Source organism: Heteronotia binoei, chromosome 2 (genome assembly GCF_032191835.1).
Source record: "Heteronotia binoei isolate CCM8104 ecotype False Entrance Well chromosome 2, APGP_CSIRO_Hbin_v1, whole genome shotgun sequence".
Classification (NCBI taxonomy): domain Eukaryota; kingdom Metazoa; phylum Chordata; class Lepidosauria; order Squamata; family Gekkonidae; genus Heteronotia; species Heteronotia binoei.
In genome coordinates this window covers 196217523-196237298 of record NC_083224.1, presented here as the reverse complement: position 1 = coordinate 196237298, position 19776 = coordinate 196217523, and the positions used below count along the sequence as shown (strand labels likewise).

The 19776-nt window shown below is 48.9% G+C and overlaps 1 protein-coding gene across 2 annotated transcripts in view; it reads right to left on the bottom strand.

Moving 5' to 3' along the window:
• Positions 1–19776, bottom strand: part of PTBP1 (polypyrimidine tract binding protein 1) — a 62771-nt gene that overhangs the window by 24582 nt on the left and 18413 nt on the right. Inside the window, exons 3-8 of one of the 2 annotated variants that reach the window (XM_060232799.1) lie at positions 16639–16714; positions 10833–11005; positions 7828–7974; positions 6254–6424; positions 2831–2941; positions 1080–1254 (exon numbers count right to left, since the gene is read on the bottom strand). In XM_060232799.1, coding sequence (XP_060088782.1) covers positions 1080–1254; positions 2831–2941; positions 6254–6424; positions 7828–7974; positions 10833–11005; positions 16639–16714 — 853 coding nt within the window. The remainder of the gene's footprint in view (positions 1–1079; positions 1255–2830; positions 2942–6253; positions 6425–7827; positions 7975–10832; positions 11006–16638; positions 16715–19776) is intronic. The other variant, XM_060232800.1, reaches the window with a different exon arrangement.

Genomic DNA, 19776 nt, shown 5'->3' with positions numbered 1-19776 from the left:
GGTTGAGTGAGACAGTCTACACCCTGCTGCGAGACATATAGCCTGTTGCTTGGCTTTCCCCCGCTTGGCACATCCCTAATAGTTATCTTAGCAATCTGTTAATGTGGCAACCAAGGTCGTGGCTGGAGGAGACCGGAGGAAGTATTAGATAGATAGTGCACCTGGAACGCAGCAGGGGGGAGGGGGTTAGGGTGCCTGCCGAAAGTACCTGCTGCTTTTTGCTGTTCACTGCTTGAATTGCTAGCGGCCCACCGAGGGTATATACGGAGTGCCTTTCAGCAGTGACACTAGTTTCAGCAAACCACTGTATTGCCTTATGGTGCCTGGAATAAACGTCTGAGTTAACTACCTGCGTGGTCCTTGCCTCTGGCGTCGGACATTTTGCTGAAATGAATGTCACTGAAACACCGGCCCAAGCTGAGATTCAAAACACATGTTCTGACTACTGCACCCAGCAGGAACTCCTTTGCATATTAGGCCACACACCCCTGATGCACCCAATCCTCCTGGAGCTTACAGCAGGCCCTGTACAAAGAGCCCTGTAAGGAATTCTAGCAGGAACTCCTTTGCATCTTAGGCCACACCCCCTGATGCAGCCAATCCTCCTGGAGCTTACAGTATGCCCTGTAATAAAAGCCCTGTAAGCTCTTGGAGGATCGGCTACATCAGGGGTGTGTGGCTCAGGGCCTTTCTTGTAGCCGGAACTCCTTTGCATATTAGGCCACACCCTTCTTATGTAGCCAAACCTCCAAGAGCTTACAGTAGGCCCTTCAAGCTCTAATGGCTACATAAGAAGGGTGTGGCCTAATATGCAAAGGAGTTCCGGCTACAAAAAAGCCGACTGTACCTCCATGAACAGCCAGAACACAGTAAGGGAACCTACAATAATATTCAGTCTTCTTTGTTCAATATGACAGTATTCTCACAGCCACCTATCATTCTCCAAGTTACAGTGTGGTGAAAGAAAGGGAGTGAAGAGACAGCCGATGGTCCAAGTTGAGATTCAAACACACACACACACACCCTTTCCAGGCTCACAGGACACACTTACATCCACTGCCCTTATCTCAGTCCCTTACCAAAGGCAGCTGCCATTGTCTGGTCGAGGGAGGGCTGGCTGTCCCCACTAGGCAGGTCCGGCCGTGTGTAGTCCCGACTCTTGTCGTTGTTGTACTTCACGTTAAGGCTGGTGAGCTTGGAGAAGTCAATGCGGAGCGTGCAGCAGGCGTTGTAGATGTTCTGCCCGTCCAGGGACTGCGGCAAGGATAAGCAGACGGGGGGGTGAGGCACTAGTGCTCTTGGACACAGGCCCACCAGAGCGTCAGCCACAGTTGCTTGACAAAGTGTGTGTTTAGGGTGGGTGTGGGTCTTACAGGCTGTGCCAGACTGGCTGAGTGTTGGGGAAATCTACGCACCTCCCCTTTTGCTTTCTCTCTCTTCTGGCAGCAAGAGTCGCTGCATCGCTCTGTACTTAACAAGAAAAGCTATTCCACATTCTAAAAGGTCTACATCCCTGGCTATACGGCATGGAGGGGTGCAGGGGGCAACCCGGGAGACCCATGCTCATGGCAGCAGTGCGGGGAATGGCCCACGCTCCCATGGGGCTCCTCCCACTCTGTGCTGCTGTTGCGCACTCAGCTCAGAATTCCGAGGCAAAACTACATCAAACCCATGGCAGGGGAGACTGAAGACTAGAGCGACCTTTCGAGCTCTTTTCAGGAAAAAGGCAAGCGAAGACGACCTTCAGTAGATCAGAACACAGGAAAGGGACCCTGCAATGCTATTCGTGCTCTGTGCACACTGTGAGACGTGCCGCTGTAGCTTGGATTTGGCTTACACGCTGCAACCTGCTGCTGTAGGAAGGTCCAAGCATCCCCAGGGGCCACAGACTGGGACTTGTCCGCGACCGGTTTCCAACCAGGCCACGCCTTGCCGCCCGCCCAGCCTCACGGCACCTCCCCCCCCCTTGTTTTCCCCATTTAAAGGCTGGGGAAGGGGCCGTGAAGCGCTTTCCAGGCTGACATTCCCCCAGTCGCCTGATTGGCGGGGGAAACCACGGCAGTGAGCAAGCAAGGGCAGCGCAGCTCTTTCAGCAGGTCGCTCGCTGCCGCGGTTTTCCCCGCTGATCAGGTGAACGGCGGGGGCGGGTTCTGTCTGGGAAGCACTTTGCAGCCCCTTCCCCGGCCTTTAAATGGTGAAAACGGGGGGGGGGTGTGTGTGGCAAAGCTGTGCAGGGGGGACGACGGTGAGGCTGTGCGGGAGGGGGGTGGAGGCTGAATTGGGTGCCCCCACCCTGCCGGCCCTGGGGCCAAAAAGGTTGGGCGCCACTGATCCCAAGGATTCCCAGTATGACTCAGTTCAGACACCAAACAGGAGCTCACGCTCACTGTCACTCAAAAGAACCCAAGCGCAACCATGGCTCCGAGTTCTGTGCCCGCCTCTTCCTGTCCCATCCCTTGGGTATGTCAGTCGATGCAGGATGGCCTCCTGGCGCCCACGATGCAACAGCCTTAAGTACGGCTTTGCCAGGGCAGAAATTGCCTCTGCTGTGCCAAATGGAAGGCGAAAGCCGCTGAGCCAAAAAGGGAGCGTTCCAATTCGGAAAGTTGAGCAACTCGTTCCCTCCAACTGCAGCACGTCCAACTCACCCACCCCGGAAGGCTAGGCTGCACTGCCAATTCCAGGTCTGACATCCACGCTACTGCAAGTTTCCCCTCTAGTCTCTATTTTTTTTGTAACGTGCGTTACAAAATCTTTCTGCTGCGGTTGAAGCTGCTCTCTGCCTGCTGCCCCACGGTTCTGCATTGCGGGGGGGGGGGGGGGGACTCACCAATTTGGCGTGCTGAGAGCTCACGGGGTCTGCGTATTGTAAGAGGGCCTGGAACTGGTTGTTCTTGGTGAATGTGATAATTTTCAGCACCGTGCCAAACTTAGAGAAGATCTGCCAAAAGGGGGAAGGGAAAAAAAAAAAGTTGAGCTGATGATATGACTCTTTTGGAGGCGGCCCTTTCCTTAGGCGTTTCCTGCAGATGAAAGTCTTAGCGGAGAGGATTTAATGCAGAGCAGGGAGGTGCTTCTGGTCTCTTGCAAGCAAGACGCTCCAGTCCAGACAGCTTCACCCCAGCAACAAAGTCTAGGGCAGGGGTGTCGAACTCATTTATTATGAGGGCTGGATCTAACATATATTACCTTGTTGGGCCGAGCTGGGCCATGTTGGGCTGAGCCATGTGTGTGCCTATTTAAGATCAGGTATCAGAGATATAAACTTTTTAAAGGACACAGACAAACATGACTAAAGATTTTTTTAAAAACTTAAAATAAAACATGCTATAGCTCTTGTTGGTCTTAAAGGTGCTTTCTTTGTATTTCTCCCATGGGATCCAGGGAACTGGCCAAAGGAAGCTCTGGCTCTTTCCCTCCTTCCCCAGAGGAGCCTCAACCAATGGAGAAAACCAAGGTTTTACTCTGTAGCTCCTGTGCAATTAAGCGAGCTTGGCAAAGCAAGCTGAGATGCAGAAGGAAGCAAGAGAGAGGGAGAAGGAAGCAGATGACAGCCAGTCACTCGGGGGCCTGATTTGGACCCCGGGCCACATGTTTGACACCCCTGGTCTAAGGGCTGAAAATAACCGCTGGGTATTACTGCAGTTGTTCTCAAGTGTAGGATCTGGCAGCCAGTGCAGGACAGGATGCATGCCTCTGACGGAGCGTGGGAACGCCACACCAAGCAGCTTCCTTCTGCCACGCTGCTGAAATCAAGACAGGCCTCTTCAGCTGGGATGCTTCAAGGCAAAGAAACCCCGGTGGCAACCCGAGATATAATCGGTCCTGCCCAACACAAGGGAAGTCTGTTCACCTCCCTGATTTTCTGTCGCTGCATTAAACTGCTGAATTTGCTTTCCTCCTGCTACTCAGAGCCCCTCGTGTGCGGCGAGGGCTGAAAGAGCCAAGCACTTAGCTCGCAGAGGGTTTTGTACCCAGAAGGGCCCATCTGAACGGTAAGGATCCTGCTGCCAAGCAGAGCGCAAAGAAGCCATCGGCAGGACTCTCCTTGCCAAGACAAGCCCAGGCTTTTGCCAGCGGTGTGCTTGGGGAGGGAATGGAAACACTGCTCAGGGTTTGCAGTACCTAAGATCAACTCCCTGGATGACTGCTCTGGCGGGTGACATTAAGTCCTCATACGCCTGAAAAGCTTGCACTTTGAGAGACCTGCAGTACAGTTTAACTCACCACCCGTTCATGTGCTTTAGTTCTGCTTCTTTCTACAAGCATGCCCACACCTGTTACAGAGTATGCGTGCCCTACTGCTGGATCTTTCCTTCATATGAAAAGTGCAATCGGGGAGAAAAGTACATTAGAGGAAATCAAGACGATGAAGAGGTGGGGGCGCTACTTATAAAGGATGCTGACGAGGCAGTGGCTTTTCAGTCTAGATGGCTAAAAGGAGACAGGGCAGAGGCTTTTTAAATGAATGTGTAGCTAGGTTTTTCCTCTTTCCCATAATACTAGACTGGGGGGTGGGGGGGAAATCCACTGAAGCTATTGGGAAATAGGCTCAAGACAGACAAGAGGAAATACATTACTCAATGAGTAATTAAATTATGCGGTTCACTGTAAGCGGGAGTATGGATGGTCACAAGCATAAATGGCTTTAAAATGGGGATTCATGGGAAAAGGTCAATCAATCGTTACTGGCCATGATGACTGAAGGGAGACTCCATAGTCAACGGCAGTCAACCTCTGAATCCCAGAATCAGGAGGCAGTCTCAAGGGGAAGGCCTTGACCTCTGATACTGGTTTGTGGGCCCTCTAGGGCAACAGTCTAGCCATTGCATAAAACACAACACAGGGCTAGATGGCCCACTGGTCTGATTCAGTGGTGCTGAATGAGAGCCAGTTTGGTATACTGGTTAAGTGCGTGGGCTCTTATCTGGGAGAACCGGGTTTGATTCCCCACTTCTCCACTTGTAGCTGCTGGAATGGCCTTGGGTCAGCCACAGCTCTAGCAGAGTTGTCCTTGAAAGGGCGGCTTCTGGGAGAGCTCTCTCAGCCCCACCCGCCTTACAGGGTGTCTGTTGTGGGGGAGGAAGGGAAAGGAGACTGTAGGCCGTTCTGAGCCTCTGTCCTTGAAAGGGCAGCTTCTGGGAGAGCTCTCTCAGCCCCACCCGCCTCACAGGGTGTCTGTTGTGGGGGAGGAAGGGAAAGGAGACTGTAGGCCGCTCTGAGACTCTCCTTGAAAGGGCAGCTTCTGGGAGAGCTTTCTCAGCCCCACCCGCCTCACAGGGTGTCTGTTGTGGGGGAGGAAGGGAAAGGAGACTGTAGGCCTCTCTGAGAGTCTGTCCTTGAAAGGGCAGCTTCTGGGAGAGCTCTCTCAGCCCCACCCGCCTCATAGGGTGCCTGTAGTGTGTGGGGGGTGGGGTGGGGGGGGAGAGGAAGGGAAAGGAGACTGTGACTGCTCCGAGACTCTTGAGTATAGCGCGAGATAGAAATCCAATATCATCCCCTTCTCTTACATTCTTCAGCATTTCTAGACAACATCTACAGTGTTTTCTTCCCTGAAGCAGGGAAATGTACTTGTCTGGAAAGAACTCCGGGGTATCTGGGGATGACGCTTGCAGGCACATGAGGCAAAGGCCTACACTGGGATCAAACACTGGCAAGTAGGAAAAAAACAGGTCATCCAGCCTGGATTCTAAGTAGGCAGGCAAAAGGCTTCTCTCTCAGTGGCCTAGAGCTTCAATGTGGCGTCCTGGACGCGTGTCGGCCTTGCATCTTTCTTAGCCGAGGTCCACAGAACCGTCTAACCTTGAGCTATATGACCCTTACCAAGTTGTCACAAGAATTAAAAAAAACGAAAAGAAAAAGTACAACCAGCATAGGGGAAAGAGCAGGGAAAAAATGTAGCAACAATGTTCCCTCCAAGTTGCAAAGTCCTGTGAGCAAAAATTCTACTTTGTGAGCCACTGGCATTAAAGCTGTGAGCCGCTGCATCAATGAGCGTGCTCTGGGGTCATTCTTCCCGAGCTAAGACAAAAATGTATGAAGCTGGAGGCTAAAAATCTGTGAGCTGGCTCACGCTTAACTCAGCTTAGAGGGAACACCGATTCGCACCGGAGTGTACATCCTTTTGACGAAAGCCGACCGCAGTCAAAGCATTTAAGGAGAAAGGCGCCACGGACCGAATGCACTCCGTGGCTTGCTGCAAAAACGCGGCTTCTACCAGATAATGGCCGCTCAGACGGAGGCAGTCCCTTACCTGATGCAGAACCTCCAGGGTAACTGGGTAGAAGAGGTTTTCCACAATGATCCTCAAGACGGGGCTCTGGCCAGCCATGGCCATCCCAGCTTCAACGGCTGCGGCAGAGGCAGTCAAGGCCAGGTTGCCAGACTGAACTGAGTTCACGGCTTGCAAGGCTGCGTGGGCACGCTGGGGAATCAAAAGGCAACGGGTTGGATCCCAAACAGACACACTTGCGGGCTTTCGCTTCAGTCCCTGGGTGTTCTTGACGCTCAAAGCAAAAGGGGGCGCTGAAGAGCAAAGGGCAGGGCTGCTGCCGTGACGGACGGACCGCTTGCCGAGCCTTTTTTGACATGAGTGTGCTTATCGGAGGGGAGAGGAGACTGATTCACGCCACGTGCAGGACGGTCGTGCCGCTCAACAGCAGGGTGAAGCAGGACTCGACACTCCTGCGCTACGCGTCTATCGAGATCGCGGACGAGGGACGCTCTGCCGTAAGCAGCTCTTAGACAAAAGCAGCCGCGTTGTTTGCACACCTCCCTCCACTGCACAAGCCGCGATACCCAGGAACCGATCCTGCACGTTCAGGAGCAGTCCTGCAAGAATGTAACTTCTGTTTTCTGTCATTGAGCCCTTTCCCTCCTACTCATGAGCTTCCTAGAAAAGCGCTACTGGGCCAAGATGAACCTCTAGTCTGATCCAGCGTGGCAATTTGTGTGCTCCCACCCCAAACTCTCCTGGAACTGGCCTACTTCTCTTGAACAAGCCTGAAGTACCCGTCAGCGCCACACATTTCGCTCACCAGCAAGACCAAGCTACACCACTGCTTCATTCCTGGTTGCACTAACTAGAGAGCCAGTTTGGTGCAGGGGTTACGAGCGGTGGACTGTAATTTGGCGAACCAGGTTTGATTCCCCACTACTCCGCATGCAGCCAAACTGGGTGACCTTGGGTCAGTCCCAGTTCTCTCAGAGCACTCTCAGCCCCACCTCCCTCAAAAGGTTGCCTGTTGCGGGAAGAGGAGATTGTAAGCTGCTCTGAGACTCCTAAAGGTAAAAGGTAGTCCCCTGTGCAAGCACCAGCCCTTTCCGACTCTGGGGTGACGTTGCTTTCACAACGTTTTCACGGCAGACTTTTTACAGGGTGGCTTGCCATTGCCTTCCCCAGTCCTCTACGCTTTCCCCCCAGCAAGCTGGGGACTCATTTTACCCACCTTGGAAGGATGGAAGGCTGAGTCAACCTAGAGCCAGCTACCTGAACCAGCTTCTGCTGGGATCGAACTCAGGTCAGGAGCAGAGAGCTCCGACTGCAGTACTGCAGCTTTACCATTCTGCTTTAGCCACGGGTAATTTTGCCATTCGATGTTTAAATTTGTTTAATCATTAGGCTTCTTGTTGGCTTGGTGCCTTATAAATAAACTGAAAGACTGACTGACACCCGCCCCTCCCCCCAAAAATATTCCACACCTGCAAGTCAAAAAGCCCAGTGTGTCTTGAGTCCTGGGAACATCCAACATCCCTCTGCAAGATCCTGAAGGAGGAGGACTCATGCCAAGTAAAGAAAGTCAGGGAGGGCACCAAGCATTAACTCACCGCCTGGTTTGGAGAGTTATCAGTCTTGAGCTCTTTGTGGTTGGAGAACTGGATGTAGATGCCCTGGCCCCGGAGAACTGGAGTGACTGTCGTGTAGTAGCTCACCATTGTGTTAGCAGCTTCTTCAGTATTCAGTTCTATGAAAGCCTGGTGAAGAAGACGCAGTTATGGAAGCAAGACAAAATACCACAAAAATGGGACTGGGTTGTAAAAGTTATGTCATGGAGTGAAATGGATAAAATGGGGGAGGGACGGTGGCTCAGTGGTAGAGCATCTGCTTGGGAAGCAGAAGGTCCCAGGTTCAATCCGCGGCATCTCCAAAAAACGGGTCCAGGCAAACAGGTGTGAAAAAACTCAGCTTGAGACCCTGGAGAACCGCTGCCAGTCTGAGAAGACAATACTGACTTTGATGGACCAAAGGTCTGATTCAGTATAAGGCAGCTTCATATGTTCAACTTACAAGAATCTTAAATGAGTTAGATGGCTTTAAAATGGACTGGGGAAAATACAGAAGATATATAGAAAAAGAATGGAAAATAAAAAGGACATTGGGCAATTTTTGATAACAATTAAGTGTTAAAAATATTAAAATGAAGAACGAAGGTGTGTTATAACAATGAAGTTAGGGTTATGTATTGGTATTATTAGAAATATGTATTTTCTTGAAGAACAACAATTTTATATTTTTCTTTTCTATTTTTATGTTATAAGATTCTTAAGAGATAAGGTTACCTTCTTTTTATAAGAATTTTAATCAAATGACACCGGCGGGAGTCAAGATACAGGGGGGAAGGAAGGGTGGAAAATAGCAATGCATGCGATAACTATTGAGGTTATTAATGTTTTATTGAAATTGAACATCATATGTTGCTAAAATAAAAAGTGTTTTACAGAGAAGACGACTTTGCATCAGCCCAAGGGATTCCCAGCCCACGTGCCGGACACCAAAGTCTGAAGCTGGCTTACAGGTACACCTGAGACGCGGAACTTTTAAATTCCAACTGGCACCCGGGACAGTGTGGCTTGCGCAGCATGGCAGACTCGAGCAACAGCACTGCCCTCCAACTGTCTTAATGGTGGCCAACATCTGACCACAAACCACACACTGTTTTCAATGCTGCCCTAGAATTATTTATTTTAGTAAATTTCTATCCCGCCCATTCCCCGCAGGGCTCAGGGCGGAGTACAACATATGATAAAACAATAAAATACAATAAAAACATTTTATAAACAGACAACTCGACAGCACTCAGATTACTATGACATCACATGTTGCCCAGCCTAGCCATCTCACATCAGGATATCGCATAGGGATGGCAGTTTTTATTCCAGTTCCTAGCGCAGGTGACAGATCAAGAATAGACGCCCGCAGCCTCAGCTAAAAGCCTGGCGGAACAGCTCCGTTTTACAGGCCCTACGGAAGGCTAATAAGCCAGGCAGGGCCTGGATCTCAATAGGGAGCTGATTCCACCAGGTTGGGGCCAGGGCTTAGAAAGCCCTGGCCCTAGTTGAGGTGAGGTGGGCATCTCTTGGGCCAGGGACGGCCAAAAGATGTTAGGAGGCTGAACGTAACGACCTCCTGGGAATATATGGAACATGATGGTCCCGCAGGTATGTTGGTTCCAGGCCGTGTATGTTTTAAGCAGTGCCTTTACTTCTACCTGTAAACCCACCTTCTGTGTTTTACAGGAGAAGGCTCAGTGCACCTTTTTCACTTAGAGGTGTGAAGATACTCAGCTGAATCTCCACTAAGAACAAAAGGGATTGGATGAAACATACGGAGCAGAGGTCCATCAGTGGCTATTAACCACAGTATATTGTTGGAACTCTGTCTGGGGCAAGTGATGCTCTGTATTCTTGGTGCTTGGGGGGGCACAGTGGGGGGGCTTCTAGCCCCACTGGTGGACCTTCTGATGGCACTTGTGTTTTTTTGGCCACTTTCTGACACAGAGTGTCATCCAACACAGCTTCTCTTATGTTCTTATGTCTGGGGCAGTGATGCTCTGTATTCTTGGTGCTTGGGAGGGCCAACAGTGGGATGGCTTCTAGTATCCTGGCCCCACTGTGCAAATCTCCAGATGGCACCTGGTTTCTTTGGCCACTGTGTGACACAGTGTTGGACTGGATGGGCCATTGGCCAGATCCAACATGGCTTCTCTTCTGTTCTTATGTCTGGGGAAGTGATGGTGTAGCGGTTAAGTGCATGGACTCTTATCTGGGAGAACCGGGTTTGATTCCTCACTCCTCCACTTGCACCTGCTGGAATGGCCTTGGGTCAGCCATAGCTCCGGCAGAGGTTGTCCTTGAAAGGGCAGCTGCTGTGAGAGCCCTCTCAGCCCCACCCACCTCACAGGGTGTCTGTTGTGGGGGGAGAAGATATAGGAGATTGTAAACTGCTCTGAGCCTCTGATTCAGAGAGAAGGGCGGGGTATAAATTTGCAATTCTTCTTCTATTCTTGGTGCTTGGGAAGGCCAACAGTGGGAGGGCTTCTGATGTCCTGGCCCCACGGATGGACCTCCTGACGGCCCCTGGGTTCTTTGGCCCCTGTGTGACACGGACTGGATGGGCCATTGGCCTGATCCAACATGGCTTCTCTTATGTTCCTATGAAGTCAAGTTTATGCACTGCAGATCAGGAAAGGCCCTTTTCAGAAGCAGAACTTCAAGAATGCCAGCACCACGAGAGGATGGGGTTAATAGTAAGCAACAGAAATCCTGCCTGGTTTTGCCTGTATGGGCAGGTTTTAGCAAACTGAGAATTCCAGCTCTCGGTTAAGGAGGACCAGAACTGGGCTAAGGAAACCAAGGAAGTTGCTAGGCCTGCTTAAGAGACAAGGAATGAAAAAAAAAAAAAAAAGACTGGCATTTAATGTAATCGGCAACCCACCATTCAGGTTTTATTTCTAAGCAGCTATCACAAGCAGGCTACTTGATTTAAAGGGGGCAGCGAAGGGCTGGAACTCAACAGGGCTGCCGTTCTCCAACCCACAGAGCAAGCCAAGTACCTGGTTCTTTCCTTTCAGCATCAAGAGGTTTGTGACCTTGCCAAAGGGCAATCCCAAGGAAATCACTTCAGCTTCAGTGACATCGCCAGGCAGCTTGCGGACATGAATTACTCGTGATGGGACTCCTGGGCTTCGATTGTCCCCTTTGAATTTCTTGCTGTCGTTTCCATTGGCTGAAAAAGAGATTGGATGGGCGCGGGTTAAAATCTCGGCCACGGTCCTATCCCAACTGGCCCTCTGCAACTGGCTATGCTTCCCACATTTATATTCGGTTGCATTATGTCGCTTCCCAGGTTCTTGTTTCACTGCCACAGGAGGTGGCGATGGCTACAAGCGTAGCCAGCTTTAAGAGGGGATTGGAGAAACATCTGGAGCAGAGGTCCATCAGTGGCTCTTAGCCACAGCGTATTGTTGGAACTCTGTCTGGGGTAAGGGATGCTCTGCATTCTTGGTGCTTGGTAGGGGCAACACTGGAGGGCTTCTATTGTCCTGGCCCCAGTGGTGGACCTCCTGATGGCACCTGGGTTTTTTGGCCACTGTGTGACACAGAGTGTTGGACTGGGTGGACCATTGGCCTGATCCAACATGGCTTCTCTTAGGTTATTCTGTCTGGGGCAGTGATGCTCTGTATTCTTGGTGCTTGGCGGGGGCAACAGTGGGAGGGCTTCTAGTGTCCTGGCCCCACTGATAATACCTCCTGATGGCACCTGTTTTGGGTTTTTTTGCCACTGTGTGACACAGAGTGTTGGACTGGATGGACCATTGGCCTGATCCAACATGGGTTCTCTTCTGTTCTTATGTCTGGGGCAAGTGATGCTCTGTGTTCTTGGTGCTTGGGAGGTGCAACAGTGAGAAGACTTCTAGTGTCCTGGTCCCACTGATGGACCTCCTGATGGCACCTGGGTTTTTTGGCCACTGTGTACCATTGGCCTGATCCAAAATGGCTTATGTTCTTTTGCTGGTGAAGAGGAAAGGATAAACATGAACATGAAATAAATCTTGGAAAGGGGGGGGGAGGGTTACGTTTTGGTAAACTTTCTCTCAGCTGATCCCCAGAGACCACCTGTAGACTCACTGGTATTTGACTAGGGTCAGTATTGCTGATTACTCCAGCAAAACACATTGTTTAAATTCTGAAGGTTCAACCACCAAGGGCAATGAGAGAAGAACTGAAATAGCCGAGCTCCACCATTCAGTATCCCCACCAGTGCATAAACTATGAAGGGGAGGGGGGGAGAAATCAGCCTAGAAGAAACCTCCGTACAGCAAGTGTTCTAATTATGCTCGTACCAAGTAGCTCCACCACCCCACCCCCAATTTAAAGGAATAGTTCAGACTTCTTGCATCCCCCATTGCTTGCTTTGCTGAGCTTGCAAACTGACAAAAGCAATGCAACCTGTGCAGCTGGTTGTGCTTTAAGAGGACCACACCCAGTCTGAACACCAACCAGCAAGTTACACAACCTCCACAATCGAAAGTCAACAGCTTCAGTAGACTTCCCTATCGCCTCACTGGATTTTTTTTCCCCTTTAACCCACAGAATACAGACCTTCCTCCAAGCACATCTGGGGTGCGTCTCTTCAGAAGTGCACACATACACCATATATATACAGTACGTCACAGAAGCGAGTAGACCCCCTCACATTTTGTAAATATTTAAGTATATCTTTTCATGTGACAACACTGAAGAAATGACACTTGGCTACAATGTAAAGTAGTGAGTCTACAGCTTGTATAACAGTGTAAATGTGCTATCTCCTCAAAATTACGCAACACACAGCCATTAATGTCTAACAACAAAAGTGAGTACGCCCCAAAGTGATAATGTCCAAACGGGGCCCAAGGTGTTAATATTTTGTGTGGCCACCATTATTTTCCAGCACTGCCCAACCCTCTTGGGCATAGAGTTCACCAGAGCTTCACAGGTTGCCACTAGAGTTCTCTTCCACTCCTCCATGACGTCATGTAGCTGGTGGATGTTAAGAGACCTTGCGCACCTCCACCTTCCGTTTCAGGATGCCCCACAGATGCTCAGTAGGGTTTAGGTCTGGAGACATGCTTGGCCAGTCCCTCACTTTTACCCTCAGCTTCTTTAGCAAGGCAGTGCTCGTTTTGGAGGTGTGTTTGGGGTCGTTATGTTAGAATATTGCCCTGTGGCTCAGTTTCCGAAGGAAGGGGATCATGCTCTGCTTCAATATGTCACAGTACATGTTGGCGTTCATGGTTCCCTCAATGAACTGTAGCTCCCCAGTGCCGGCAGCACTCATGCAGCCCCAGACCATGACATTCCCACCACCATGCTTGACTGTAGGCAAGACACACTTGTCTTTTTACTCCTCACCTGGTTGCCGCCACACACGCTTGACACCATCTGAACCAAATTGGTCTGCAGGGCTGTCGTCCCAGAAGGAAGCCTCTTCTAAAGATGATGCACAAGAAAGCCCGCAAATGGTTTGCTGCAGACAAGCAGACTAAGGACATGGATTTCTGGAACCATGTCCTGTGGTCCAATGAGACCAAGATAAACTTATTTGGTTCAGATGGTGTCAAGCGTGTGTGGCGGCAACCAGGTGAGGAGACTGAGCCGCAGGGCAGTATTCCAACATGATAATGACCCCAAACACACCTCCAAAACGAGCACTGCCTTGCTAAAGAAGCTGAGGGTAAAAGTGATGGATTGGCCAAACATGTCTCCAGACCTAAACCCTACTGAGCATCTGTGGGGCAACTTGAAACAGAAGGTGGAGGTGCGCAAGGTCTCAAACATCCACCATGTGACGTCATTTATTTTATTTTTATTTTATTTATTTATTTAGGATTTATATCCCGCCCTTCCCACAAAGTGGCTCCGGGCGGCTTACAACAAAGAGTCAAACATAAAATTAGACTAACATTTAAATATATAAGCATTTAAAACATTTAAAACCTTAGAAACATTAAATATCACAGCAAAATATATAACAGGAGTCTGGTAAAGCTACGTTTAGTTTCTCATCAGTTAGGTGTGGGCTAGCCAGAAGAGAGTTGTCTTACAGGCCCTGCGGAACTGAACAAGGTCCCGCAGGGCCCTCACCTCCTCCGGCAGCTGATTCCACCATGTAGGGGCCATAACAGAGAAGGCCCTATCCCTGGTGGATTTTAGGCGGGCTTCTTTTGGCCCGGGGATAACGAGAAGATTTTGGGTTCCCGATCTCAGTACTCTCTGGGGAACATGTGGGGAGTGCTCATGGGGGGGGACGTCATCATGGAGGAATGGAAGAGGACTGCAGTGGCAACCTGCGAAGCTTTGGTGAACTCTATGCCCAAGAGGGTTAAGACAGTGCTGGAAAATAATGGTGGCCACACAAAATATTGACACTTTGGGCCTCATTTGGACATTATCACTTAGGGGTGTGCTCACTTTTGTTGCTCGCAGTTTAGACATTAATGGCTGCGTGTCGCGTAATTTTGAGGGGGCAGCACATTTACACTGTTATACAAGCCATAGACTCACTACTCTACATTGTAGCCAAGTGTCACTTCTTCAGTGTTGTCACATGAAAAGATATACTTAAATATTTACAAAATGTGAGGGGGTCCACTCGCTTCTGTGACATACTGCATATCCAGCGATATTGTAATCTGGAGAGCAAAGGCTAATTTGTATTTCAATCACCTGCAACACAATAATTATTTTCGCACCTCTGGAGAGGTGCTTCAGTTATGTGTGTCTAAAAACAGCGCTTGTTTGGTACTATTTTTAGGGCCAATTCGTGCACAAGTGAAACAGGGAACCAGCTTGAAACTGCACCCCCCTCTTGTGCACTGACTTTTTCCTCCCAGCCAAAGGGACTTAGCGAGCAGCAGGTTCATGCATATCATAGACAGCAGGAGCCGATTCTGTACCAGCACAGAAACAAGTCATGTCATGACCAACACTGAACCGCTACAGAGACAGCTCTTCAGGGATGCTGTGTCCAGCTGGTAGGTAAGTTAAGAGACACTGAAAGCACCTCCTTCAAATGATGTGTTTTCTGAAACAAAATGTTTAAAAAAAGTAATTTTGGAGTGCTTACTGCCATTATTTGAAGCATGCCTTTCCCAATACAGAATCCACATTACACTTTTAAAACACATTTATCCAGCCATGTGGGCAAAAAACTTGTATACAGAGATAATTCTGACGAGAGCCCATAGATTGCCAAGTAGCATCTCTTGAGTTGCAATCTGCTCAAAGCTGATACTCCATTAACAGCTAACAACAAACTAACCCTTCTAACCTTGCATCTTTTCAGCAAGCTCCAAGGTTTGCAGTTCGAGACAGCACTACAGCAATAAAGGATAAGAAATTATCCAAACTTCCTTATGGCTTACCCTAGGCTGTCAAACTCTTTACTTCTGGGAAGTGTTTAGGTTGGGGCAGCATTCAGTCAAAGGGCATTCTTTAGCCACTGGATGCCAATAATGCACACCTGACATTCTTGCATGGATATCAATTGCAATGAAGATACTATACACGTACCTAGTAGTTTTGTTAATTTTCTGTTGGTAATGACCAACCTCAGTGTTTTGATGACTTGTACTGAATTTGGTTTCCATACCGTTAATGTTATTGGTAGCTATTTTACCTGTTCCCTTCTCGGTAAGGTATTGCATTGTTGTATACTTACCTAGTATACTGCTATACTTCTAGTATTTTGAAATAAAATTGTAAATGTGAAAAAAAAAATGCCACAAAGATGTTTCAAGACATGTGGAGGCAACCAGCCAAGCATTCCAGTTTTAAAAGCCTTTTTTCCATTCTACAGACGAAGGGTGGTCAAACTGCGGCTCTTTCACACATATTGCGCGGCTCTCCAAGCCCCTGCTGCCCTGTTGGCTGGCTTGGAGAACACACTTAATGTTAAAGTTGCTTTCTTTCCACCTCCACCATCTATTTGCCTGCCTGCAGCTCTCAAGCATCTGATGTTCATGTCTTGCGGCTCTCTCAAACATCTGACAATTATTCTGTGTGGCTCTTACATTAAAGCAAGTTTGGCCACCTCCCAATATCTTCGTAATCTCAGCCACCCCGACCATCGTAGAGCTTTTACATTAGCACGGCTGAATGTCTTCCCCTCTAATATGCTGTTGGGTCGATTTCATAACACTCCCTTACAGGAAAGACTCTGCAGTTGCCCCACTACTGATATTAACTCAATTTCTCATATTATGTTCGATTGCCAATTACATACAGAGTCTCGCAATAAACTTCCACCCATATTCTGACCTTAGAAACCAATATAGCACAGTTCGATACCTGCTTAATGATATTTGCACAGAAACCACGAATATGGTAGCTAAATTTTTAGCAGAAGCAGCTGTTCTTAGACATCGGCTTTTTATACGAACTGTACTTTTTAGGGATGAATTTGAATCACAGGAAGTGTATGTTGCAATGTATCTTTTAATACTATTATGCCATTAAAGGTTTTTGATTTGATTTGATCTGAACTTTGGCCACCCCTGCTACAGACTAAACAAGCCTACCCAGGTTCTCAGAAGCGCCTCCTGCAGTGGTCCCACTGAAATGCATGCTTGCAGCCACCTGTTCTCTACCCTGACCTGCTTTTCTAAGCTACGATGCGTGCTTCATTAGCATAACCAATTTAAAAAAGAGAAGGGGGGGGGCTCTGCTGGAACTCCACTCTCCGACGAGACAAGATAGCAGCAGAATCCTCATCTTGCCGAGTCAACTGGAGCGAGTGAGCAAATAAGCCTAATGGGGGGGACACCAGCTAACCTCAGGTGTGAAAACTGCTCCACTCTTAGGGGCGGGCAAATTTACCTGCAGAAGCAGAACTGCTGCTCATGATAAAGGGTCCGTTAGTGACACAAGTAGAGAAAAGCTCGTCAGATCCCCGCTGGAAGAGAAACAGAAAAGGGAAAAAAAAGGTAAGTCGATAGCACGTCGCTACATTCTACTTTAGGTACTGTGAGAACAAGACAATCCAGAACCAAAGTGGTAGAGGAAATGAGCAGAAGGGGTGGAGAAAGCAGTAAGGGGGGGGGGGGCACAATTTGTTCACCCCCTTTGTTTGCCTGCATGAAACAGGATCAGGATCACAGACAGGTGCAGAGCCGCCTCAACAGTACCCACAACCAGGGGGAGACTTCCCTCCCTTAGAAGAAAGAGTTGCTATGCTGAAGGCCTCCTTGGAAACACTCAAAGGAAGGGAAGACTATGGAGAGGTACTGGCCCAAATTTAATGCAGCTGCTCCGTAGGTTATAACTCCTCCAAAGGCGCTGCCGGTTTGGGACCAAATGGATAAGCAGTCAACTCTGGAGACACTACCAGAACTTGCAGCCCAATGAGTTTAGCTCATCCCAAGCATGTTATACCCCATTGGTATTTTTTAAGTTTCTCAAACCACAACGCCAGCCTCCGTTCACACATTCCTCTTTTCAGCAGACACATATGCTTTCAAGCGCACGCTCAACGCGATGTGAGGTGCCAAAAGGTGTGCCTCATCAGTAGGTACACTTGTCTAGGCAGCCAAGGTTGGCCACAGTGGACAAACCCCAGGTAGCAAACCCTATCTTGCTTCCCCATCAACTGTGGGGCGGCCTACAGGAGGTGTGGTTTCCTGCAAGGTTACCAAAGCTGTGCACCGCTATTTTACTGCCCTACTGCAATAAAGAGATCGCTGGGCAGCAGATCTAGCAATTGTCTACACACACGATCCCCTCCCCCCCCCCAAAGACGACATTCTCCCAGCTTCACTACAACAATACAGAGCGCCTCCACTTCCTTCTTGCCAAGGGTTCCAAGACAACTCTGCTCCAAAGTGAACCAGCTGTGCAGGAGGGCAGGAAAAGTGCTACTGCTGAAGTTAACAGAATGCGGCTGTCATTTGGAAAGGAAGACACAAACAGATCTCTCCAGTTAATTTTGCATGCTGTGCCGGGGCTGCAATTGGACACTTGTGCTATACTGCAGTTCACAACAGAACTATTACTTTACAGAGAGGCTTTTGCCTTGGAGCTAAATGCTCAACTCAAGAAATACAATTTCTTTGGCAAGAACAATTACGAGGATTAACAGCTCAGGCTCAGAGATGGGAAGGAGTAGAAAAACTTGGGAAACCCGTCTGCTGCCTCCCCCTGGTCTTTGCAGTGGAAAAACTGGGCAATCTGGAGCACTGAAAAACTTCCCATGAAATGCGTTCTCTTCTGGAATGACTGGCCTGCTTTAAGACAAGGTTTTACTTGCTCAAAATGTGCAGGACAGTCTACAGCAGGGGTGGCCAAACTGTGGCTCAGGAGCCCTGTGGCTCTTCCACACATATTGTGTGGCTCTTGAAGTCCTCACCGCCCTGTTGGCCAGAGAGCCAGTTTGTTTGGAATGAGGTTCATAAAAGATGTCTAAGATAAGGTCTGACTTGCTCAAAATGTATAGCGTAAGATTTTCTTACTGAAAAGGCAATTTACAGTATTAGATACTTTGTGTACACTTACAGATATGCACAACCTATTTTCAAGGATAAGTCTAATGTGTTCAAATCAGATTTGCCCACAATCTGCTGCAATGCACAAACGTATAGAATACAATAACATTCAATATTTTTCGTGATAAGGTTCAATTGTATATCTAAATGCCCTACAAATCCCATTATAATGCATGACACTATCTAAATACTAGCTTCACATTAAAAGGCGTGTTTTCCGTTTATTTTCCTACCTCGCAGACGGCAAAAAAACAGATCCATGTGCTAAGACATCTTAAGGTGCAACAGTGTATTATTAAAGCAGTAAAGTGAATTTCATTAACAAGAAAAGACTGACAATATGTTTTTAAATTTTTTTCTTTCTCCCTGGGGTTTCAAGGTTTCTGGAAAGTTTACATTGCCAACTGACTAACAGAATATTGACAAGGTGTTTTTATAAAACATTTTTAGAGCAAGAAATACTTCCATTCCGCAAACGTTTTGATACTTCCTTTTGTCTGGAAATATTTACAGGGCCAGGCCAAGCTCTGCCCTGCTGATGGAGTCCATATCCAAACTCTACAAGATCAGGTGGCAAGACCACCTTCCTCAGGCCCTTAGTTAGCAAGTGGCCTTTAATAATAAATGGAAACTCCTGCCTAAACAGAGGCAGCATTTGGCTTTAGGGAATATCTTGGTATAATCAAACAGGTGGCCACCTGGCAAAAGCACAGGTAGGAGAACAGAACTGCCCGACTATGGCTCAGGTAGCAGTTCAAGAAGATTATGGATGCATATTCAAAAGTACAAAAACAAAGTATGCCCGATTCAATCCAGGAAAAAAAAACCCAATAGTGTGCCACTGTATCCTAAATCCAGAGGATTCCAGCTTAAAACCTAACTGATGAAGTTCGGATGCAGGTCGGAACAGGCTTGGTTGGTAGGAAGTGCTGCCAAACCACAGCAGGCTTCCAGTGCCGGATTAAACCCTGTGGAGGCCACTAGGCAGTCAAATCTCAGGGCCCCCCCTTGCAAACGATCTCAGAGTTGGAGCACCTGCGCCGCTGCGCACGGCCCCCACTGCAGCCTGCAGGCACCATCTCAAAAGCCCCTGTGACAAAGCTGCGGGGGAGAGGCAGAGGGGGTGCCAATTTGGTGAGGATATCAGCCGCAGCCACACCAGGCAAGTCGGGCAAAGAGCGGCTCAGTTACTGGCTGCATGTGCAAGCTGGGAGGGCTGCAAATGGGGGGGGGTCTGGCCCGGGGCCCCTAAAGGCATGGGAGCCCATAGGCCACTGCCTACTTGGCCTAATTATTAATCCGGCCCAGCCAGCTTCCAGCGATCCCACAGGATTTTCAAGGCAAGGTATGTTCAGAGACTGTTTACCACTGCCTGGCAACCCTGGACTTCCTTGGTGGTCTCCCATCCAAGCACTACCCGGGGCTGACTCTGCTTAGCTTCAGAGGTCTGACAAGATGAAAACAGTGAATAGTGGCC